At 43.4% G+C, this 26,718-nt stretch overlaps 1 protein-coding gene across 2 annotated transcripts in view; it reads right to left on the reverse strand.

Moving 5' to 3' along the window:
- Positions 1-26,718, reverse strand: part of ARHGEF25 (Rho guanine nucleotide exchange factor 25) — a 922,723-nt gene that overhangs the window by 323,455 nt on the left and 572,550 nt on the right. For both annotated transcript variants that reach the window (XM_086966568.1, XM_086966567.1), the window contains one exon: positions 24,132-24,236. In XM_086966568.1, coding sequence (XP_086822694.1) covers positions 24,132-24,236 — 105 coding nt within the window. The remainder of the gene's footprint in view (positions 1-24,131; positions 24,237-26,718) is intronic.

The raw sequence follows: 26,718 nt of genomic DNA on the forward strand, positions 1-26,718 counted from the left end.
GTTTTGCATGGAGAGTAGGTCTTTCCTTCTCCTGAATCTGTGGGGTGCACTCTGTGTCATCTCCATGATCTGCGAGTACCATGTCTGCCTGGCCCACTGCGGTGTGATCAGTATCAGTGTCATGTTGCTCTCTCTGCACTTGCTGAGTACTCTGTGCATCAGTGGTATCGGGGGAAAAGCGTAAGCAAATGTACTCGACCAGTCTATCCATAGGGCATTCCCCAGGGACCCCTCCCCTGGCAGCCTGGATGCGAAGTTTTGGCATTTTGCACTCTGGCGTGTTGCAAATAGGTCCACCGACGGTGTTCCCCACCTGTCAAACAGCCTCCTTGTTTCCTGTGCATTGAGCTCCCACTCATGGGATGCCGATGTCTGTCTGCTGAGCCAATCTGCTTTTACGTTGTCCTTCCCTGGTAGGTGTATGGCTAGCAGGTCTATGTTGAGAGGGATGGCCCATGCCCATATTTCCTGTGCTAGCTTTGAAAGCGGGGCTGATTGTGTCCCCCTTGCTTGTTGATGTAGAACATCGCTGTTGTGTTGTCTGTCTGGATCAACACTCTCTGGTTGTACAGTTTTGTCTGGAATGCCTTTATAGCGAGGAAGATTGTCTTCAACTCCAGGTAATTGATGTGTTTGGCCGCATCCACTGGTGTTCACAGGCCCCTCACTCTGAGTTTCTTCATGTGAGCTCCCCATCCCTTCAGGGATGCATCTGTGGTGATGGTCACCATTGGAGTTGGCGGCGTTAGAGGTTTTCCCCTTGTTATGTTCCTCATGTTCCACCATGCCATTTTTCTCTGCACTGCGTGCGTTACAACCACTAGATCCTCCCAACGACATGTAGCTTGTGACCATTGTTCTTGTAGCCATTCCTGTAAGGGTCTCATGTAGAGCCGCACATTTGGCACTAGGTGTATGCATGATGCCATCATGCCCATAATTTTGCTCGCTGTTCTCACTGTCTGAGCTTGCCCCTTCTGGTAGAGCCGTGTCTCCTTCACCAGTGCTAGCGATCTCTTGTTGCTCGGGAACACCTTGCTTTGTAAGGTGTCGATCTGTGCTCCCAGGAACATCTTTATTTGTTCTGGCTCCATTGAGGATTTGCCCCAGTGGATGGAGAATCCCAGGTTCATCAGAATGTTTCTTACTTTTTGTGCGTGCTCCTTGCACGTCCTGTATGATCTTGCTTTCATTAGTCAGTCGTCAAGGTAAGGGTAGACGTGCATCCCCTCCCTTCGTAGGTGTGCCGCGACTGTTGCTAGGCACTTTGTGAAGACCCTTGGTGCTGATTTGAGTCCTAATGCCAGTGCTGTGAACTGGTAGTGGTCTTCTCCTATGGTGAATCTGAGTAGATGCTTGTGAGCTCTGTTTATTGGGATGTGCAGGTAGGCATCTTTGAGGTCTATGGTGACCATGAAGTCCCCGCCTTGTAATTGAGGAAGTACCTCTTGTAGGGAGGTCATTTTGAACTTTTGCGTTTTTATGAATTTGTTTAAGAATCTGAGGTCCAGGATTGGTCTGATTGTTTCGTCTACCTTTGGTACCAGGAAGTATGTTGAGTACACGCCCCTGTTCATTTCTCTGTAAGGCACTGGTTCTATGGCATGTTTTTGGAGGAGCTCCTTTGCTTCCGCTTGCAGCAGCTGTAGCTCTGTCTTTGCTAGCTGTCTTTTTCTTGGTTTTCTGGCTGTTGGTTTCCCTTCCAGCTCTATGCAGTACCCGAAATGTATGATGTTGAGAACCCATTTGTCTGAAGTTATTGACTCCCATTCCTGGAGGAAATGCTTTAGTCTTCCTCCCACTGGGCTTACATGTTCTCGGGTGTTCACTTCATGTGACCCCTGTATGTTGTTCTTGTGCTTCACCCCGGGGGATCTTGCTTGGGTGAGCACACGTTGTTTTGGCAAGTCACTTGGAGGGGGGTTGCTGGCCCCCTCTCCTGTTTTGACCACATCCGTTCCCTTTCCCGCGAAAGGACTGGCCTCCCTGCTAGTACTGCAAGGATTGTTTCTGTTGCCCTTGCTGTGCCTGGTTGTCTGCCTGGTGGGCTTGTTGGAACGCCTGGTGTGATGTTCCTGGCTGATTTCCACCTCTCCCATTAGGTCTCCGAGATGTGGTGCCTCTTTTAGTACCCCTGAACTGCAAAGCTCCCATGGACCTTGCCGTTTCGTTATCCTTTTTTAGTTGGCTGAGCTTCTCGTCTACTGGGGCCCGAACAAAGTTTCTCAGTTGATTGGGGTGTTAAGGATGCTGTGCTGCACTTCTGGCTTGAAGCCTGAAATTCTTAGCCAGGCTTGTCTCCTTTCTGTAATGCCCATCATCATGAGCCTGCTGGAGGTGTCAGCTCCGTCCAGGGCTGTTTTGATGCAAGAATTTGCCACGTTCTTCCCCTCTTCTACCAAGCTTTCAGCTTTCTCCTTGAACTCTTGAGGCAAGTTTTTTATTAGCTGGCCCAGTTCATCCAGGATCTGGTACTGGTGTCTGTTCAGGAGTGCATTGTAATTTGCCATGCGCCAGTGCGCTGCGGCATTCCGTTCAATTCTCCTCCCTTCTAAGTCATTCCTCTTGCTTTCTTTGTCTGTAGGTGGTCCTGAAGTAGTAGATACATTGGCCCTCTTTCTTGCTGTGGCTGCGATGATGGAGTCTGCAGAGACCGTGCCCTGGATGTAGTGTGGGTCTTTGGAGGAATGTTTATATTTCTTCTCCGTCCTAGTAGTGACGGATTTGCAGGTCGCAGGCTCCTTGAAAGCCTCTTTCCCCTGTGCCATGACACTTTCTAGCATGGGCAGGTACTGGCTCCTGGTCTGTGTGGGGAGCAGTGTCTCTAGAAGGAAGTCTGCCTTCTGCTTCTCTTCGTCGAGTTTCGCCCTGAAAACTGCAGCAGCATTCCTGATGACTGTGTTATAGACCCCAATGTCATCTGGCGGTGAGGGCCTCGAAGAATATGTGTCGATGCTTTGTTCTGGGCTCTCGGCATCGACGTCCTGCCATTCTATCTCCTGAGTTTCCGAGGATGCCGACCGTGTAGCCGTCGTCTTCGGCGGCGTTGTTGTCCTCTTCATCTAATGATAACCCCAGGTCTTGAAGGGACGGTGGCTGGCCCTTGCCCTGCATGCTGGTGTTGGCTACCCTCTGTCTCGCTCGGACTCGCAGAGTCTTCAGCATAAAGGCGGAGCAGGCGTTGCAATCCTCGTTCTCTTGGTCGACCGGTAGGCAAAGGTTGCAAACCGGGTGCTGGTCCTTCTGCGCGTACTTGTGGTGGCAGTTACGGCAGAATTTGAAGGGAGTGTTGTCCATATCCTGCATTCAGGGAGCCCCCTGAGCGCGCATCCCCCGATGGACGTCGAAGTTCTTGAAGTTCCTTCCTTCCTTCGTCGTCTTCTTCGATGGTGTAGTCTCCTCTAGTCTCTTCCAATCTTTTCGTGCAAAAATTGCTTCTTTTCCTTCTTCTTTCTCCAGAAATGTCTGGAGCCCTTTCGGGAACGATCCAGACCCAACCGCGGAAAAAAGAATCTGAAGATGGTGCCCAAGAGTGGGAGATTCCGCAGGAAGCATGCCGACGCCACCGGAAATACACCAAAGGGTGGGACGTCAACGCCCACCTGGGCTACAAAAAAAAAAAGAAACAAAGAAAATACTACGATTCCAGACCCAACCACAAGACCGCGGAATAATGCACAGCATAGTGAATCCAGAAAGATTCACGCTGCTTAACTTGATCCCGAAAGATATCAGAGCGCTTTACAATTTGAGGCAAAGTTAACAAATCAGAACATTAGTCCAACATGGGGAATCTAATGGGCATTGAATCAACTAATACAAAAATAACAGCTCTGTAACCTCAGTGTACGAGTTACGAGTAGGAATGGGCTATGCGATGGAGCATAGAGAGATAAGGGGAGTACATACAATAATCATACACAGGAATAATAACCTGTACCCAAAACAATAGTCAAAACAAGAGTCAAATGGGGAGTCCAACATGCATTGAATCAAATGTTGAACATCTAACAGATCATTTATACACCTGGGGGAACGAAGAATGTGCTAGACGATGGAGCATAAGGACTTAAGGGGAGCAAAATTCAATAAAAATGTACAGGAATAATAACCAAACCAAAAATAATGATCATATACAAGAACAGGGAAGAGATACAAATATGATGATGGGTATTTTCCTGGTGGTGCTGCTATGTTGGAAGCAGGTGTTAACCTGGGCATAATAGGTGGAGAAATGGCCGTTGAGTACCAGGAGAGGTAGGCTGAGGTGGAACCACTGGATGCTCCTGTGGAGGTTCAGGGAACCTTTTCCTGTAATCCTGCAGCATGGCCTGCAGATCTTGAACCACTGACATGTGCTCATGTATGCCACCCTGTTTGGGCTGCGGATCAGCACGTCTCTTAGTAGGAGGGTCATCATAATGCTGATAGTACTGTTCTTCCTCTTTTATATCATCTACATCCTTGTATTTGACTAGGGGTTTTGATGGCTGTGAGCTGCCTCAAAAGGTCCCTCATCATCAGACTCATCTAAGGTCTAAAAGGTGACTTGAGGGAAGAGGAGAAACTTTGCTGGGAGAGGTAAATTCAGGCCTCAGTGTTGAAATGTTATCGACATTGCCATCGAGGAGCTGGTCACCGGCCTGTGTCAGGTTGCAGTGAAGGTTTAGGTGTCCTTGGTACATATCCCATCAGCTGGGTTATCGTCGTCTGTGTCGTCATTGACAGTGCCTTCGTCGATGATAGGATTCTCGTCAATAGAATTGGTGCTTTGAAGAATGTTGTCATCTTCACCGTCAACAGTCTCATACACAAGATGGTGGTGACCATCATCGCCATAAATGATATTGCTGCGGATGGTGATGGTGCCTTCAACAGGGCTCTAAGAGGATTCTTGTGCCTCATCATCGATGGTTCAGAAGAAGATGAAGGCAAATGTTTCCCGCCCATAGTAGTGGTGTGCTGGGTTCAGAGGAGGCAGCCTCTGTGGAGATATGCTTCTTTTTCACAGGTTTTGTGGACTGGGGAGTTTTGAGGACCTTTCTGCTCTCCTTAGATGTTCCTTGGTCAGAGGATCTAGCCATCTTGTGAGATGTGGCAGAGGTATCACTATCTCCCTCAGAAGAGGTGGATTTCTAAATGTTGGCCTTCTGTAGCCACAGAAGGAGCCTCCCTTCCCTTACCTTCAAAGTTTTGGAGGAAAATGGGCAGCAAATTTTACACTGCTTTACCTTGTGCTGGGGGTAGTGGCAGTAAAGACAGCCCTTATGTGTGTCGTCCACTTGCAGGCTTTTCTTTCCGCGTGTTCTGCAGGATCTGAAGAGGCCTTTTTTCGATGTGTCAGACATGGTAGAAGTTACTGAGGATTAACTCCAGACGGACAACAACTGAGCAGTGCTCAGGGAGACTCCCTTCACTTGACATGTGGTAGATCTCAGAGCCTCAGTGTCTCTTGGGACTTATCTACAGGGTGCTGTCGCCTGATTGGTTATAGTTCAAGTTAGGTCATTTTTTAAACAGGACATAGATAGGCTATTAAAGTGACTGTTCATTGCCATTATTGCTTATGATAGTGATACGTACTGCTTTATTGTGGTACCGTGGAGCTCCTATTTCTACAACGGGGAATGATTCAAGCATATGAATCTATTAACGATCCAATACTGGAGAACTGAATATGTGGCAAGGTGAAACAATGCTGCATCTTTTTTTAGTGTCTTTGGAGAACCGTCTGCTGCAGTGAAAAACATTTTTTTTTGTTTATTTACTGTTGCATACATCACACACACCCACTGAATGATTTAGAACCATACTTCTGTCTGAAGATTTTAGCCAGAGGACTGCTCAGAGTCAGGATCAGACACTGAGACAGCATCTGAGGGAGAGGAAAATTAACAGAATCTGGAAGGGATTTTTTTGTTGGCGGAGTTCCATCTGAAAACTCGTCTTCCAGCAATTCTGAGTTGCTTCATTATGGCAGCCGTAATGTCTCTGTGCAGCAGACGACTGTAGCACGGTCGAACAACACAGAGAGCAGGCACATGCGGCGGAAAGCACAGACAGAGCAGCCCCCAAATTTGGGAAGCTCAATATTCCATGTTCACTGGAGAAAGCTGGATGTAAAGTATATACAACAATTTACTTGATAGCTGACTACGTCTATCTCTTTTTGGATGTTAACTTCTTAACCTCCATGAGGAAATTGTTCAGCAAACAAATTTGCATGCAGAACAATTTCTGAGGGACCATGGAGGTACTGTTGGGCCTCATTCTAGGGCATACCGGTGGATTCCCACTTCACATGAGGAGTTGAAGTCATTTTTCGGACTTACGCTCGAAATGGGGTTAGTTCACAAACCAAGCTTGCTGTCCTACTGGTCCTCTTGCATGGTTTGGGTTATGACCTATCTTTGTACGGTAAATGAGAAGAGAAGAGTTATTGCTATTGCAGCCTATGCTGCTTTTGTATGCCAGGTTTCTAAAGATTTATACTCCTGAAAAGAATATTACCATTGATGAGTTCTTAAGGTCCTTGATCCTGGGCAAAGTGTAGCTGCTGTTCAGGCAGTACATACAGAGCAACATAGCTTGTTATGGCATCAAGTTGTACATGCTGTGTGAAAGCTCTACTGGCTACGTATATAGCGTAAGAATGTATACAGGGTTGGACTCTGCTATAAAACCTGTAGGTTGCCTTTTCATGCCAGGAGTCACAGAAAAGATTGTATGGGAGCTTGTCCACCCACTCCTTCATAAAGGTTATATCCTTTATGTGAACAACTTCTATACAAGAGTAGAGCTGTTCAGTGAGCTGTACAAAGCTGGCACTATTGCATGCGGTACAGTTCAAAATCGGCGCTATGTATCCCCACAGGAACTTGTTTGTAAGAAGCTCCAAAAATCACAGAGCACTGCGTTGCATTCAAACGAACTACTCTCAGTCAACTTCTCTGATAGATGTAATGTGTACATGCTTACTATAATCCATGATGAGAGTACTTCTCCCATCCCAGTTTGGGGTCATTTGGCCGAAGTTTACAAGCCCAACTGTATACAATGGCAGAGTGGATAAGAATGAGCAGGTTCTTCAGTCATACAATGTGAGTCACAAAACTCACACTTGGTATAAGATGTTTACCAACCTGATGCAGCTGGCAAGATACAATACATGTGTTGTTTATCGTCAGACCTACACATGAAGACCCATATCTTTCCTTGACTTTCACTTGACTGTCATTGAAAGTCTTACTACTACAGAAGCAGCAGCCTCCATTTCATATGCTTTGGAGGATGTGGCAAGGCTCCAGGACTGACACTTTGCCGACTGCATCCCTACAACAACTAGAAAGACTGAACCATGTTGTCATTCCAGAGTCTGTTCTAAGCAAGGATAGAGGCAGGAGATTCGCTGTTACTTTCTCCAGTGCCTATCCCAGTCAGACCTATGTTTTTCTACTTGCTTTATGTTGTACCATACAAAAGTGAAGTACTGGGAAATTGACTAAGGTGGAGGTGCAGTAATATACCTTTCAAGGACTGTGCCTGGATAAATACCTTCCATGCGCCACTACTTCACTAAGCAACCAGCCATGCAAATTGTTTTACTCTACTTAAGCAAATCATGTACTTGCCTATTGCCTGCTTGACACTGTTATTCGCCACCATATACACATGCTGTCACTTCATCTTCACCAAAGGACTCAACCTCATCGGCGGTGAACTCACCCCAATACAGGCAGCAGTGACCTTTCCTATCTTGCTCCAAAGGACTCGAAAAACACGCCCCTACACATCTTTGCAGTCTCTGAAATTATTGCATTCCATTTGAAGCTGAAGACATGGCTCTTCAACTAGGATAGTCCATGGATCAACCCTTACTGTTCCTGCGTTGGCAGCAGAAGATCCTTCTGGGTGATAGCGTGCTTTACACAAAATCATAAAATTACGAGAACTCTTCACCGAACGCTACATGTGTGGGTAAAATATTTGTCCTGCTTTCAATGTTCTTCCTCGGTCAGAACATAGTAGATGGTCAGTTTGCCATATGACAAGTGCATTACACTGTACATAACGATATATGGGACATGCATTGTGTTCTCACTGACTACTGAGTGTATTAAACTAATGTTCATTGTAGTTTAGGATGTGCTCTGTAGGGAATTTTGGACAGTCTTTCCAAGCATGTTTACCTTAGTTTCCAAGGTAGATATGCTCACTGAATTTGAGGATGTGGGCCTTGAAATGCAGTCTCAGACACTCTCCAACTGCATCCACAAAGTGGTAAAAGATTGATTTAGCACAGTGAGTGCGCTAAAGGTGCATGAAAGTCACGTCTTTCTGTGCCTCATGTAGCTGTCACAGGAGCTGTTAGCAAAGGTTCACCAGTTATGCATTCAGTAATGCTCGGAATGTTGACGGAGGCAGATACTTGACAGATAGTAAAAACACAGAGCAAACTTTTTTTCACTTTTGATGGTTGTTGACACACCACTCGTCAACAAGTCTGGATATATGTGCGTAGATGTTTCCATGTGCGTGTTTGTATGCAAGCTGGTTGATGACTGGGTGAGAGTTGGTTTGATTGGGGATTCCGTCCTATGGCGTATGAATGTGATGGAACACAATAAGAAGAGCAATTTTCCCTCGATGGCCACAATGTATTGATACAGATATATACTTTTTTTAAACTTCATTTTAGCAGTCAGCTCAATATGGGTGACAAATACAAAACAGTCTTATTTGCTTTTTTTTTTACAAAAGTATAAAGTTGTATTCATTATTTCCATATTATTTCTTTTAGTAAGAGTCCTTTTTCATATTAGTTCAAGACAGAAAGGAATTCATTTTTTTTAAAGTTTTTTTTGTTTTCTGATTTATAACTACTTTCATGATAGATATATAACTCTCACAAATCCAAATGCATTGGTATTTCATTCACAAAAGAGAAAAAAAGAAAGAACATAACAATATATACATAATATAAAATACAGGTCTATATACAAAAGGACACAATGCACCAAAATAATTATCCCCCTGGTAACCAACAATCCATCATACACATCCTCACACAGTCATACCCTCACCAAACTCATACCAACACCATCTGAAACAAGCATTTACAATGCAATGGTTTCGCCTTTTGAAAAGTTTGAGCTATTGGCATTGTAAATGACAATTTTTATATCTGTTGGTTTTGAAAATAAATGGCATTGTCATTTACAATGCCAATAGCTCAATCTCTCGCAAATGTGAGACCTATAGCATTTGTGATGCAATAGGTCGCGTATTTACGAGAGTTTGAGCTAATGATATTGCAGATAACAATGAGTTTTATTTAAGTTTCAAAAACCAAAACATAAATAAAAAGTCTCACACCATGCTCTCCCACACACCATGCTCTCCCACACACCATGCTCTCCCACACACCATGCTCTCCCACACACCATGCTCTCCCACACACCATGCTCTCCCTAGAAGACTCACACTGCTTTGTGCTGGATAGTGCGAGTTGATAGCGTGTAGCTATAGGAACTGGTTACTTCTAGATAGGGAGCAGATGTAGCGATCTGATAGGTCTGCTTGCGCAGTTAATTGTTGGGTACAGAAAACTGTAAAGGAGGGGGGGTGGAGATGGTATGGCCAGAGTGTATAATCATGGCACTTAAAGTACTGGACAAACTGTGATTGAGTCAGTGTCGACGGGAAGCATGAATCGGGCAGAGCAATTATTTTTGAGCAGAGCGGGACAACACGCAACCCACCCCTGCAAATGACACCATGCACAATTAAGCTATTTTACGTTTCGGCTACAAAAAAAGAGGGCCCTGCCATCTACATGCAACAGCTGTTTTTTTATGTAATAGGAGCATGTAGAAAACACGTCGTTTATTTTGTTAGTCTCCTGAAAAAAATGCCTTGTATCCCAAAGACATGATCACCAGTGTCACAATTTTGAGAAAGGCATAACCTTATACAGCCATAACCAACAAACTTATAAAACATCATCAGCAACAAAACACCAACTATCCATACACTTCTTTTACTTACCATAATACAAAAAGAATAGGATCTTGTAAACCAGTGAGACGAGGTGTAAAACCTGATTTGTACTGGGAGGCCAAACTAGCTGCAGAAAACCCAACATACGGCTATACATCACGTAATACAGATATTCTAAATCTAACAGGCATATTTCGAAAAAAATACCATTTTAATGCAGATGACTACTACTTATATCTGGTGCATGTGGCGTTAACTTTTCAACTAGGAAGGAAATACGAAGTAGCACAGGCCTGTACAGTTTAATCGGATGCTTTTCAGTTTGGAGCACGCTCATTGTACAAATCTGGACCGTTAACCTTTCCCTATTTGGTCAAGCAAAATAAATTCAGTAGGTGATCTAGCCCTGGCCTGGTGTTCGGTTCTAGGTTGGGGCATAGGCCATGTCGGGTTCTATAGAAACAGACTGGAAAAGCCCCCCACCCCCCTTCCACAATCAATGACTGGGGGGTAGAAACTTAAGCAGTTAAGTGCTGGCTCAAACTTTTTCATCGCCAACTAATGATTTCCAAGTAGTTCCCTTTCAATACAGTTACGTAATGTTCTTCCAGACACCACGCTTAATTTGGAAAGTTAAGATGCAAGTTCTAGAGCGCACACATTTCCATGAATGGCCGAGCGCCACTGCGAAGAATCGACAAAACAGGGATGCAATTTAGCAACAGAAAAGCAGCAATATGTGGGGGAGGGGGGGCTACTGGAATATAAAAGGACTCTGTACCGATCAGTGAGCTGGAGGAAGTACTGGCAACGGTGGTGGAAAAAGGGGTTTATATTTCCCCCAACAAACCAAACTAAATTATAAGAGTGTTGTTGCGTCACTAATACATTGAATTCGACTCTATGCCGTTCGATTTTTCTGGAGCGCGGCTGGGGCCGAGAGCGCAAGCCATGCATGCAGAATCAGATGTTTGGCATCCACGCTTAGACTCCCCGCCTCCACGACAGAACAAGCATTTACAAGTACAGCAACCTTCAAATTTAATAGGTTGAACTGCACACAGGACAACTACTTACAGGTAGCCAGGGAGCTACCAATAGCTCACGAGCTACTCCTTTGGAGATGAGAGCCTGGTCTAGATCATTAAACTTACATTATCATCAACACCACAGAATTAGGGTCTATTTTAACACCGCCGCCCCACTCAAAAAAAAAGCTTAACTTAGTTACAAGCGGGACAATATCAATACAGAGAATTATAGGTACGTAGGGTATAACTGGTTATGTCACAAACATATATATGTACTGATCATGTGCCGTCTCTAGAGCATGCTTTATTCAACTAAACTAGGAAAGGTGTACACGCTATATCACGTGGTCAGTCTGTTTCAGTAAGTTCCTAAAAGCGCGCTGTACATGGTACAGGTTGCACATGAACTTAACTGGTGAACTGATACAAACAATACAGACCGGAAAAGCCCCCCACCCCCCTTCCACAATCAATGACTGGGGGGTAGAAACTTAAGCAGTTAAGTGCTGGCTCAAACTTTTTCATCGCCAACGAATGATTTCCAAGTAGTTCCCTTTCAATACAGTTACGTAATGTTCTTCCAGACACCACGCTTAATTTGGAAAGTTAAGATGCAAGTTCTAGAGCGCACACATTTCCATGAATGGCCGAGCGCCACTGCGAAGAATCGACAAAACAGGGATGCAATTTAGCAACAGAAAAGCAGCAATATGTGGGGGAGAGGGGGCTACTGGAATATAAAAGGACTCTGTACCGATCAGTGTGTTGGAGGAAGTACTGGCAACGGTGGTGGAAAAAGGGGTTTATATTTCCCCCAACAAACCAAAATAAATTATAAGAGTGTTGTTGCGTCACTAATACATTGAATTCGACTCTATGCCGTTCGGTTTTTCAGGAGCGCGGCTGGGGCCGAGAGCGCAAGCCATGCATGCAGAATCAGATGTTTGGCATCCACGCTTAGACTCCCCGCCTCCACGACAGAACAAGCATTTACAAGTACAGCCCCCCCCCCCCTCTCTTTGAAAGCACCCGCACTCACCGGCTGTCTTCTGGCGGGCGGGGCTAACCTCCTCACACGGGAGCCTTGCTCCCTGCAGCACTCCTCCACGCACACGTGGAGTAAAAACGCTGCTGAATGCAGATGAAGTCCCAAGTACAACAAGTTTGCAGAGAGGGGCCTGAAGGGCAGCGTCACCTTTCCTCGTGCTGTGACGCAGAGGGGGCAAGGCTCGGGACGCGGTGGGGAGATCGAGCTCTGAAATGCAGTACGCAAGGCTGATTTTGTAGGTAAATTGTGTTCGTAAGCGGTCCTGAAAGGCAATCTTCAACTTGTTCCGGTAGCTTCGGTGGAATCAAAATGGATTAATGAAATGACACCGGAGCCGCGTGTCTCCTTTCGAAAACAGCTGGCGAAAACAGTCACAATCCATTCCACACTGCTCCCAGCTCGAACAAAAAAAACGCCGTGCTCGTCGTGCGAGCAGTACATTCTTTCCACAGCACCACACGCCGTCACTGAGCAGTGACTTTTCAGCATGCCTGTGACGAAGCAGAGAACAGCGTCCCTCTAAAGCCCCTACGGGGGCACGGGGGGGCGGGAGAGGAAAGGACGGCGGGAGGGGGGCTGGAGAGGACACAGGGGACGGGAGGGGGCGGGAGAGGACACGAACGGCGGGAGGGAGGCGGGAAACGTGCCGGGGAAAAACACTCACGATGCCCAGGACAGCAGCAAGCACGGCCCGGCCGGAGGAGACTCGGGGGCGTTCCCGGCGTCGCGTGACGTCGGCAAAAGCCAAAGAATCTCGGGAACGCCCCCGTGTCTGGTCCGGCATTGACGGACAGGCCCCTCGTCCAATGGCTAGGCTCCATTTATGGAGCTAGCCAATGGGACGGGGGGGGGTGTTCCAGAGTGCTTACTGTACTCAATAGATTTCTCTGGAGGCGGAGCCTAACGGCTCAGTTCCCCCAGCGAAACCTAAAAAGGGAGCTGGACCCAATTAGCAGAGCACCCTGCCAATCGGTAAGTCTCAAAACACAGTGTGAGACTTCGCACTTGGTCACAGTGTGAGACTTCGCACTTGGTCGACGCGCGTTTCGGCGGCACAAGGCCACCTTCCTCAGGACCTCTTCCAGATAGACAAACGCATATGCCCAGGGGACAAGAAAACACACAATGAATTACTAATCCTGCCCACGGAAGATGATTACAGCAGTTGAGTCCTGTTGGATGTAGTATCTCAATTCAATTCAATTAAATGAAGTTCTGGCTCCCCCCAATCATTGTCTCGTTTATTTATACGGGGTCACTATAGGTACCATCACAGGACAGGGTGATAAATTCCATAAGTGCTTCTTATATAGGTTATTGTCACAAAGAAATCGATCTCCCCTTCCCCTCAGAATGTTGACGGAGGCAGATACTTGACAGATAGTAAAAACACAGAGCAAACTTTTTTTCACTTTTGATGGTTGTTGGCGCACCAACCGTCAACAAGTCTGGATATATGTGCGTAGATGTTTCCATGTGCGTTTTTGTATGCAAGCTGGTTGATGACTGGGTGAGAGTTGGTTTGATTGGGGATTCCGTCCTATTGCGTATGAATGTGATGGGCCTTTGAATGGCGGCGGTATGTTGATGTGAGTGCACTGATGTATTGATTAGGCCTGTGGCTGGTTATATGAAAGTCTTGTGTGTGGTGCATAAATTGCATGTGAATGGCTGATAAAGCAGTTAGTGCCTTGTTGTGGCTTTATCGCTCACCTTCAATAGTCTTGGTTTCAATATTCTGATACTGTGATTAGTATCTGTTCTTTAAAGATAGCACTTCTGAATGTGTCAAGACCAGCCTATATGAGTATTGGTGTTATTTTGAAACTTCAGTAACAACCATTCATTTTGTTTTTAAATTGAACACCCGCAGGTGTCCATGGTGGTATAACTTTCATTGATCCCACTCACTTTCCCACAAGGCCATGTAAAACTTGAAAGTTTGTGTAAATGGCTAAGATTACTATTTTATTTACAGTTCGCAATGGATATTTCTGAAATCTGTTGCGATCCACAAATTGAACTACCACCCAGCGTTTCCACATTTCTTCACATCAAAAGTGAACCCAATGTTTGTGGGTGCCCGTGTACGATTGGAAAGTGCTAAAAACACAACATGGAGACATCAAATGTTTCCACTGAAACCGTCCAGTTTTCTCAATGTGGATATTTGTGGATTTTGGGGCTTGTCAGTGCCACCGCCCAGGGAAACCTACCAAACCCGCCCTTTTCTGAAAACTAGACAACCAAGGGGTCCAGGGGTGCATGACTTGTGTGGCTTTCACCGGGTAATTTTACCCAGAAGCCCTTACAAACCTGAAACTATGGCTAAAAATACACATTTTCTCACATTTCTGTGAGGGACAGTTGTGAAATCTGTAAACCTTTCGTTGGTGCCATATCTAGGAAACAAAATAGAACATTTTTTTGGGAAAACTTGTTTCTTATTCTCGGAAGGAACTCAAAATGTTACCATATTTTGCATGCTTTCTAGGTCCCATGCAGGAGAATCTACAAATCCTGGGTACCATTAGAATCTCCATGATGTTGGGAAAAAAGGATGGAAATTTGGCATGGATATCTTATGTGGAATAAAGTTATGGAGGCATAGATGTGAAGTAACACAAATAGTAAAAAATGGGCTCAGCACTAGAGTAAAAAATCACTGGATATGGGGCCTGCAGAACAATAGCCACATGACCCCCAACCTTGATGGAATTCCTCTGGCTCAGCTTGCCATCCAGCATCGACTTCAAAATAAGTGGCACGTTTACAAAGTCATGACCAGCACCCCTACCTAACTGACTCTCCACCTTCAGTGATGTTGGCACACTTGTAGGAGGAAACCTATCAGGCTGGTACGAAGAAGTGCACGGAATTAAATAGCAAAGCAAATGGCATTCTCCATTTGTACACCCATGGTTTTGAAATGCAATCCCTGCATCCATTAGGACAGCTCCAGACCTTTTCCAATCTAGGAAAGAGCTGAAAACAAACCTCTTTAAAGAACACTACATCACCAGCAAGTGACAATCCACCTCCACTGTCAGAACAAACCTTGGCCTCTAATCTTTTGTTGAGTTGTTACATTTTTGTCTTTCATCCTGTACAGTGTTCAGCTGCATTTTGTCTAGATTCACACTATGAAACTACCACAAACATACAACTATACATTCAAGCTCTTACAAACATGATCTGCAACCATGAGCAGCTAAGCATCTGTGAGCCAATTCTGTGTACAAATTGATCTCATACCAAACAACAAAGTTCAGGGATTGCAAGGTGCATTATTGGGCCTATTTTTGCTCATTTCGAGATAATTTAGCAGTGAAAGGACATGCTTTCAAAACAGCTAAACGGGGCCCCAAAATCTAATGAGCAGGTGCTTTTATGCCCAAAACAGCTTGTTATACCTAATGCATTTTGCAGATTAGACACATTAGGTTAGAGCAGGGAGGAATACATAACTCTCCTTTAATATGACCTTAATTATCTGCATTCTAAGTAGCTTTACCACATTTCAAGCTGGTAATCACTGATAACTGAAAGAGTAACTTTTCACACTCTACGTGTGTAGCGTCGCAGAAGAATGGAAGAAGTTAAGAGTTCACTTTTGAGAACAGAGCAACCATGATAAAAGCACTGAGCTTCTTTCCTGGAAAAGAGTGCCAGTTGAGCTGCATTCTTTATTAGCTGCTTCCACTGGGGCAAAAGCTATTCCTGCAGTGAAACATTTCTGGGCAAGTTAGCCTGGTAGAACCAAACAAATTGACAACTTTGAAATTCAAGGCATCTGGGAATGGATAACTCTCGAATGGTCTGATTTCTAGAACCTGTCTTATAGCCCTGTAGCCCAAAAATCCATGCAACTCTATACAAAGTCTCAAAAGCGCCAACTTTGGTCTAGACTCTAGAGGGCCCTCTCCTGGATGTGGACTGCTCAGCATCCCCTATCTATTTTCTTTGCTTGCTGGCATCCAATTTTGAAACTCTGCTTATAAGATCAGCAAAAAAATTAGACAATAGATATTATATCACTTGGCATTATCTGTAGTACCATTGCACTGCACCTCAAAGAACCCTATAGGCTAGATCCGCAACTCTTTCAGTCCTACACTTCAAAATGCAATACCCCGGTGCCAAAACGTTTTGCAATATATCGAAAAATCACCTGCACTTTTTCTCAAAAATAAATTTCACTAGCTTATAGAAAATCTTGTCAAAAGCCGCTCGTAGCACTACCTGCATTCTGCACTTTGTGTTCTTTGCTGCCTTGACGCTGTCCCTTGAAGCGAGGGAGTAAGATCACTCTTGGACTACGTGGGAGGCTGCTGTAACAGGGGCCGGGACTGCGAGACCCAGGAAGCAGCGCAGGATCACCGGAGCGCACCTGGAGTCTCTTCCCGCCCCTGCTTCGCCCCGATTGGCTGCCTGCCTCGCCCTGCTTCGCCCTGATTGGCTGCCTGCCTCGCCCTGCCTCGACCTGATTGGCTGCCTATCTCGCTAACTGCTCGCGGCCCCCGCTTCGCGGGTGCCGCTCGTAGCATTACCTGCATTCTGCACTTTGTGTTCTTTGCTGCCTTGACGCTGTCCCTTGAAGCGAGGGAGTAAGATCACTCTTGGACTACGTGGGAGGCTGCTGTAACAGGGGCCGGGACTGCGAGACCCAGGAAGCAGTGCAGGATCACCGGAGCGCACCTGGAGTCTCTTCCCGCCCCTGCTTCGCCCTGATTGGCTGCCTGCCTCGCCCTGCTTCGCCCTGATTGGCTGCCTGCCTCGACCTGATTGGCTGCCTATCTCGCTAACTGCTCGCGGCCCCCGCTTCGCGGGAGCCGCTCGTAGCATTACCTGCATTCTGCACTTTGTGTTCTTTGCTGCCTTGACGCTGTCCCTTGAAGCGAGGGAGTAAGATCACTCTTGGACTACGTGGGAGGCTGCTGTAAAAGGGGCCGGGACTGCGAGACCCAGGAAGCAGCGCAGGATCACCGGAGCGCACCTGGAGTCTCTTCCCGCCCCTGCTTCGCCCTGATTGGCTGCCTGCCTCGCCCTGCTTCGCCCTGATTGGCTGCCTGCCTCGCCCTGCCTCGACCTGATTGGCTGCCTATCTCGCTAACTGCTCGCGGCCCCCGCTTCGCGGGAGCCGCTCGTAGCATTACCTGCATTCTGCACTTTGTGTTCTTTGCTGCCTTGACGCTGTCCCTTGAAGCGAGGGAGTAAGATCACTCTTGGACTACGTGGGAGGCTGCTGTAACAGGGGCCGGGACTGCGAGACCCAGGAAGCAGCGCAGGATCACCGGAGCGCACCTGGAGTCTCTTCCCGCCCCCTGCTCCGCCTATAATTACGCCCCCCTGACGCTTAGCGGGACGCGTGCGGGACGCCGGGCTAAGCCTGGGCAAAGGGCGGGCCGTCTGTGGCCGTCCGGGGACGACCGAGGACGGGACGGGCCACCCCACTAACACCTTATCTAGGAGTACAGGTCCATTTGACTATTTGGAATCTAAACCTCCTTATGATGGCATTAAAAAAACTTCGTTCGCGAACAATTTACATGAAGCGTATGGGTACTGACGCAGCTGTCAGAAAATCTGCTGATAAATCAATGAAACCAGGACAAATCTCCTGTACTCCGGCAATAACTAAATACTTCTCCACCCTCTCTGTGAAAAATCCATCACCTTTTCTTACATCTGAAGAAGAAAAAAAGCTAAATCTTTCAATTAATAAATCTGAACATCAGTTACTGTTACACTCTGAACCAAGCAACTGTAACCAAGGATCAACAAACACAGAGAATAACCCGGCAAAGATCTCCCTTTCGGAAGAGTATCATAAATCAATCCTAGAGATGTCTCAATTAACACCTATAAAACACCAGGATAACGAACTAGCCTTGGAGGTCTCCGCAAGTAATATTACGATGATGGAAGAACAAAAATCAGTAACTTCGCTAAGACCAAATCGGCCACTTACCAGTTCCCCAGAAAAATCACCCAAACTGTATATTAATCAAACCAATCTCACTGATCCCCACTTTTCTAATTTAACTCCGGTAGCTACTGTTTCACCCCTCTCAAAAGCACTTTTCTCCCTACAGGACATTTTGGAATCAGTCCTCACCCACCTTGGTCAAATTCTAACTAACTCCGATGACACCCTGGATGTCCAAATAGGTATTCTCAAGTTTTTGGTGGAAGAAAAAAAGAAAAAAGATCTTTCTAACGACACATCTGACAAACCTGTAACGGCCAACCTATTACAATCTGAAGACGGCTGCAAAAAAGGAACAAGGTTTCTAAAAACGCAAGACGCAAGTACACAAACATCAGATGTGATAATATCTGAAACTAAAATTAAGGAAATAAGAAAAAAGAAAAAAACTCCTATAACCTACTCTCTCAAAAAACTGTTCAGAGAAGAAAATGAAAACATCACCGAAAATAACATCAAACACTATCCCATTTTTTCCAACAAAGAAATCGATAAAAGTCCAGGTCCGATAGCTCTCGACAATAAAGTAGATTTAACGAAAGTTATCAATGCACAGGAATCAAAACAGATGGGAAAGACCACAAATAACAAAGACCTGGAGGAAAAAGTGGGAAAGAAAAAGAGAAGAAAACCTCTAGAAGAATTCAAAAGAAAAAAGGGAATAAACTTAAATTTCAAAAACATTTTTTCACAAACTCAGTGAACTCTTCGGCGACTCAAATAACACCACTGGTGAAACCTCTGAACCCAAAAGCAGAAGAATACTGTCCGACCTCAGTAATAAGACCAACAGGGCAAAAAACTAAGGATACAAAAGAACTACAAGAATACAAAACATGGCAGTGGGAAGGAAATCAAACAAAACATTTAACAATAGAAGAACTTTTTCCCACTGACAATATGCCGCTCAATCGTGGAAGAATAATTAATCTATTACAAGAAATACCATCCCTGAACTCTCTGACAAGTAAAGAAATTGACCTAGTACGCTTCCCGAAAAAAGAAAATGACAAATTAGTACAAGTGTCTTTCTTTTCCCCAGTTCTCCCTGGTATAATCATAAGAGAGAAGGAAATTCTACACAAGAATGGCTATGATGTCATCCCAATACCAGAAATCAAAACCAATTTACAAAATAAAGCAGTAATTAGACAATCGCATACTAATAATATCCTCAGTTCAGATTGGGGAGAATCTGCATTAAATAATATGAGAAAAGATATACTCAAAATACAAGTAATGCATGGCGAAAGGTCGGTTTGGTCCCGGGACACTAATCCAAATGATAAAGAGAACACCCTAAAATCTTGGGCGTGGTTATCAGAAGCCTTAAACAGTAAAAAAAATGGACAAACCACAACAACATCAGGTTTAGCAAAGGTTTGAAGCTTTCATCATGGAATCTGGCCGGGAAAACCACCAACAAAATGAAAGTTGCAACTAATGAACATCCGGATATTCTTGCCCTGCAGGAAACATGGTCAACAACTCCCTTCACGCAAAAAGGATATTATGTATATGATACCCCAGCACAAAAATCCAAAAGGGGTCATGCGAAAGGAGGTATGGCAATTCTGCTGAAAGAAGATTATTCTTGGTCACAAGAAATAATTGATACATATTCACATAACCTACAATGTATCAAAGTACAACTTAAATCACAACCATCGGATACCCACAAGAAAACATTACTCTTTAATATTTATGCTCCACCAAATAAAAAATATAACCCTTTATTTGACCATCTATTAGAGACCATAATTAACATCCTTGAAGATCAACATCAATAGATAGAGGAGTTCCCTCTATTCTCGATTACTTCATATGTGGGAATGAAGTAAAGGAACAAATTACTCAATTGTCCATTAAATTCAATGAGGAAAGTGATCATGCACTCCTACGTTTAACGACACTCTGGACGGCACAAACTACTTTCCAGAATGAGCCAATATTCTATAAACCCATAATGGAAGTAAACACAGTCCAGCGACGGATTTATTGGGGTGCGGAAAATTTGGACTATTTGAATGTACTAATAACACAAACTCAACTGTTAACTGCCATCTACTCGGATGACCCCATAAAGAACTATGAAATTATAATGAATGAACTTAAACACGCCATACAAAGTAAATTAAAACAGGACAGACCAACACAAAGAAAACGTGTCAGCAAGAACAAAAATTGCAATCAGCCAACTATAAAAAAACTCAACAGGTTGATTCGAGCCCAGTACTTGACTTACTCGTCAGTAAATAAAGTTGAAATAAACAGACTAAAGAATCAAATTCGAAGACAAAGGGCTAAACAGGAAAAATTGAAGCAGGATCGTAATTGGATTGACATCCAACTAGCAGCCAAGCAATGCAATCAACGAAAATATTGGTCTTTGATAGCGAAGATGACAGGAACTAAAAAGAAGTTAGAAGCAATCCCGGTCTCAGAGGAAGACTGGGGTATATTCTTAAGTGATCTATACAAACCCAATCTGAACATAATGGTGAGAAAGGATATTGAACAAGATATGGTAACCAAAGACATAAAACTCACCAAGACCTCGGCAGTGTCAATTGCCATGAACATCAAAAAGGCAAGAAGTACAGGTGCATCCTGATCAGATTCCTATCAAGGTTTATCAAACTGACCAAAAAGCATGGGGCCAGATGCTCGCGCCATTATTTAATTACATATTTGACTCTGGGAACATTCCAAACTCTTGGAAAGGAAGCATAATAATTCCAATATATAAAAAAGGAAAAAGGAGTACAGCTGGAAACTATAGACAAATAGCTCTAATGGATGCTGGTGGTAAGATCTTTGCTGCAGAAATACTGGACCGGCTGAAATCTTGGGCATTTTCGCTGGGACTAATTCCCATGTTTCAGGCTGGGTTCCGATCGAACCATTCAGTTACGGACAATATAGCTATTTTTCAAACTTTACTAGATAAATACGTAACTGGAAAATCTCAACCAATATATGCAGCGTTTATAGATTACTCTACTGCCTTTGATAGGGTGGATAGACCGACCCTATGGACAAAATTGAGAAAGATGGGTATCCCTGAACCGCTATTACAACTAATTGTGAACCTGCATAGTAATACCTGGTGCCGAGTTCAAATGGGGAGTGATAGGGGCCTGTCAAAGATAATACTAAAGCCTAAAGCAAGGGTGTCTTTTGGCCCCGATTCTATTCTCTCTATATCTGAGTGACCTACCATCGCACCTACAACAAGGGCTATGCACTCCACCGAAAATTGCCGCTCAGCGCATACATGCTTTGCTGTATGCGGACGATATAGTCATGTTCGATCTAACACCTTTTGGACTTCAAAGTCTTCTAGATATCTTATACAACTACTCTAAAGATCATTTTTTAATTCCAAATACAAGTAAAACTAAAGTAGTTGCATTTTCAAAAAAGAAAAAAGATGTGAAGTACCAATGGAAACTGGGAGGAGAGATGTTGGAACAGACAAAGGAATATACCTATCTAGGTAGAATTTTCTCACATAACATGAGTAACAGCAAACAAATTAACCATTTAAAAAGGAAAAGTGATCTACATGCTGGGGCCATGTCACGCCTGTATACGACCACTGGAAGCAGGCATTTTTCAGCACTAATAAAAATCTATAGAGCTAAGATCCCCCCGGTTCTATCATATGCCTCTGAATATATTCCCCTAAAACAATGGAGTTATATGGACTTAAATGAAGGCAAAATACTAAAAAAGTTATTGAAAGCTTCCAATTCAACACCTGTACAGGCACTAAGACTGGAATGTTCGATCACAAGCGCATATGCGACATCAGTAGCAAGCCTCATTAGGTGGGCCCATAACCTTCTCCATTCCAAAGAGGGCACCCTACGACATTTGTTAAAAATTGAGACTTTTAGTAAGGACTCTACTAATTCTATATTTTCTAAAAACATGGGAGAGGCTTTCCGTTTAGCAAAAATTAGTGCAGAAATGTTGATATCATGGACACCTGTACAACTTAAACTATTTCTAAAAAACTTTGCTCCCAAATTGAGTTACGAGCTTGATCATTCCCACTGTACTAAACTATCTATGTATAAGATTTATGCTGACTCCCAAGAATATAAGCAAAAACAGCTGTATTTGGAATATACTCTTACCCATGGCGCAAGGCGCACGATTATGATGTTACGTTTGGGTATACTCCCCGTATTAGCTTTTACCTCTTCCTGGAGACAGAACAGTACCTCGCAATGTAACCTATGTCAGGGGGGTAAACAGAATTTAGAACATCTGTTCTTTATATGTCCAAATATAAATGTTGTTACTGCTAGGTTATTATGCTTAGAGCCCATATATCGGTCTTGCAGGATTGTCAATGCAAAGGATTTTATATCTGTATGCGTTAAGCCACCAAACGAATATGTCTGTTATAGAATTTTTAAATTTTTGAAAACTTCATTGAAAATGTATTAATTTGTATGTAAAAACAAATGTATTTTTCTTTTAAATAATTTTGTGGTCCTCGAAAGAGTACCGAAACAAAATAAAAATTTTTGACTTTTGACTTTGTCAAAAGCTGATTGTGCTATGTTTAAAAAAATGTATAATCTTAAATCTGAAAAACCCCTTGGGTTATTTTATACCTCAAAAACAAGGAGTCATATTTAAAATCGCCATGCTCCAGATGTCAATAATGTAAATTATCAGAGTGACTTGATTTAGATATCAAAAAGACTACCCAGATCCTAAAAATCCCAGCACACAAGCAGGGTCGGTAGAATGTAAAATCGGACCCATTTTAAATAAATGTACTAGTGCCTGTCTGCCCAAGAAAGAAAACTGTCAAAGGTTTAATTCCCTCCTCTATTCCATGTGGGTTAATTGGAGTAGCTGTAAGTGACTTATCAGACGTGTTTGTTCTAACTGAGTAGCCTTGTTATGGTTCTTGTGTCTGCTTATGCCCCAGCGTTCTAAAGGTTTCTGGTTTCTCCCTCACTCTCTTCTTAGCGTTCCTCTCTACTCTGGTCTGGCTACATCAGTGGGTGTGCAGGCAAAACCACAGCACCCGTGTGCTCAGAGTGCAGGCATAAGTTGTGGACAGCAAGGAGAAAAGATATGTGGCTGATATATCCCATACCCACCCTTCCTGCTCTACCCTTGTTTCCGCCAGCGCCGCCCCTAAACAGAAACAGAAGCTACTGCACCCCTGCTATCCAGAAGCCACTCACCCCTACACAAATGTCAAGTGCTTCTTGCACTGTTTCTCTAAAGATCCCCAAACTCTTTCCTGTGTGTACGCTCTCTGTAAAAACGCTCAAGTATATGTTAGTGGGTGCCTCTTACTGCATAAAGGCAGAGCCCAGCACCATGACCCCTTGTCCTGTATTGTTGAGTTACTAAAATCCTAAAGTATTTATGTTGAAGAAGATCAGAGCTTTACACATGCTTCACCAGCATCTCCCGGAGACCCAGAAATTGATTCTGAAAGTCCCTGGAAATCTTGCACTTTGCATGGTCGGGTGTCCTCGCAGCAGTAATGGCAACCAAGGCCAGAGGAGAGTGCTCCGGCTGCAGCTGTCGATAAGCAGTGATTGACTGATGGTCCCGAGTAATCTCTTGTGCTATAAAAGGCAGGGCAATGGACAGCAAGGCCAACATGCTGGTAATCACTCAGGGAGGGAATGAAAGTCCAGACACCAGAACCAGGAGCACAGGAGACAAGGAGGAAGCAGATTTATGCAATCACTATGAATCATGCCACTGGGCTCTCTCCAGTCCACCCCTACTCTCTTTCACTGTCAGAGTGTGTCAGAGTTTGCTTTCCCTGTTTTGAAATAAACAATCACATTGCTCGCAATCCGACAGGTTAAACGACACTCTCTCCTCAGGAGTTAAAAAAACAGCTAACACTTCATAAAAGGGGAAAAAAAAGCAGATTTCTCAGAAGAAATTGAAGTGTATGAATCTCCTGGAAACTGGGATCCAGAAATGCATGACACAAAAGTAACTAACTCAATCTCAGCAGGTTACTGCCTGCAGCAACCAAAGAAAATCCTAACAAGTGTTCTTTGCTCACCTTACTCTGGTGCTCCGAGGGTCCTCCTTGCAGCAGGTCGCTAAGGATGGTGAGGTCAGGAAGGCGCTCTCCGCCGTCACCAGAGATAGCATGACCTTTCCATTCCTACAGAGAAAGAGAAGAAGGTGTTAGGAAATAGGAACAGGGCTCCTCTAGCGGCCTCAGTGCGGATGTTAACAAAGATCTTCAGAGGAGGCGTTTCTGGGTAGTGGTACTCTGGGCCTAGGTAATGACTTCTAGAAAGGCAGTGGTCACTTCTTCTGTGTCACTCTTGTCTACACAGAGCAGGTGATGGCATGGCAAAGAAATGGGGGATGGAGGGATCTTCTCCAAGATGTCTTCTTTAGCTCTTAGGGCCACATGTATGAAGCTATTTTGTGTTTGCAAATAGGCCGATTCACAGAACCGGGCCATTTGCAAATGCAAAAAAGGTTTTTCCAATGCACCAACCTCAATTTTATGAATCGGTAACCTGTTACCGAATCTAACAATAGGTTTGCGAGTCGCTATTATGAAAGACCGTGTTTAGGGTGTCCCTTTCTAATACCGAATCACAGTGGTGTGTATGAATGTTTCGAGACCAAAGACAGGTCGCAAAATATTCACAGATTACCATCAGATTAAATATGATGGTAAGCCATTCGCAAATGTGAATGGTGGCGAAAACATACATGTCCTGACTCAATTCTCTTTTCCCTTGTGTTGGCAGGAAACAGCACCTACTATTTAGGACGTAGACACACCAGCTGAGACCATCACTCTCACTCAACTAGCCATGCTCTTAAAAGGGGCGTACTTATTTGAGGGGCATGTGCCGCGCTCACAGTACACTTTTAGGGCACTTTCCTGCCTCACCAAATATATTCTAGATAAACAGTTTATCAATCAATTGTTAATGGATCTTACCTTACCCGAGATAAATGAAAAGCTTTTATTAGTGGTGCAGTTCCCGTACATACTATATACTTTTGCAATTATGAGGTAAAGAGTTTCATTCTAAATCCAATCCTTAAAGTCTGGCTCATGGAGGCAGCTGTAGTTACCAGACATTTAGATATACAAAAAGTGAGACTTTCGAGTGAGATGAAGCCGAGTCAAATCCACCTCCTGTTGACAAGCATCCAGGTTCGGGAGTGAGCGAGGACATTTCTTTTATGTTTTTGAGCGTGGAGCGCTCTGGGGCAGCAAGTGTTTTATTAATAGAAAGAAAGGCCTTTTCAGCCAGTGGGAAATGTAATGGTGAAATTATGAATGCCTCAGTCACCCATCTTCCAATGTAAAAGGGTTTTATTGAGCAGACAAGGAATAACCACACAAACACAACAACCAGAACACATCTGAACTTTTCTTTTCTTATTGCATCGTCCTTGTTTGAAATAGCCAGCATTTTTATAACATTAATTTCGGGAAGAATTCATTTTGTCAAGCCCTGCTCTGAACGATAATCATTCAGATTTATATTTAACTGCGTTATGGCCTCATCTTTATGGGGCACGACGAGAGACTACTAACAGCTGAGATAAACAATTGAGAAAGCACTCTGAGGCTATTGCAGGTAGAACTTTAAACCCTCCTGCAAATAAAAAAAAAAAAATTGGCAGCCAATATGTGGTGGGAACCACAAGTCCTACATAACACCAGCTAAGAGAGCATGGATCACTGACACAATATTGTGGTAAACAATATCGTTGACAAAAATATTGTGTGAAAAGTATTGTTTACCACAGTATTGTGCTCTTATACTTATAAAGGTAAAAATAAAAATATATATGAAAAAATATCGTTGACACTAATATCTACCAAAAATAGACAGCAATATCGAGTTTTTAATATAAATATAGGTTAAAGTAGTACATTGCAAATATTTTAATATATACATGTAATATAACTGCATATTAAATATAGTCCACTAATATTTATTATTATGTGTAAATATATACTAATATAAACATACTAATATATGTTTGTATTTATATAAATACATTTATAGTGTAAAATAATTAATAAAAATACGTATAGTATGTTATATTAATATTCATATTTTAAATGTATTACTATGTGTATACATACTACAATAAATAAAACATGTATGTTAATTAATATTATTTTTTTAAGTATGGTACATTTATTAATATGAAAATGTATACATATTTGTAGTGATAAATGTAAAGCTTACATAAATTAATATGATGTACATTATGTTACACTATATATAAAAACATAGAATTAAATCAAATAAGTATTCCACAATGTACCTTGTTAAAATTCAATTAAATATTTAATCAACCATTAGAATAAATTGTTGATTAATTATTACTTAATTAATTCCCATCTTACAGCACTACACATCTAGCAACCCTCAACTAAAATCTAAGTAAAATAAACAAATATTCCATAAATTATATAATAAAAATCAATTTAATGATTAACATTTAATTGTTAATTAATTATTACTTAATTAAATTCTCACCCTATGCCCCTACACACCTAACACAAAATAAACAATTAATGGGCAGAATGCTGGACATTGCAAACATTCACCATCAGTCACACTGATCTGTGTTAAATCTATTATTCTTTTGCTCAC

The sequence above is a fragment of the Lissotriton vulgaris genome, chromosome 1_1 (assembly GCF_964263255.1).
Source record: "Lissotriton vulgaris chromosome 1_1, aLisVul1.2, whole genome shotgun sequence".
Lineage (NCBI taxonomy): Eukaryota > Metazoa > Chordata > Amphibia > Caudata > Salamandridae > Lissotriton > Lissotriton vulgaris.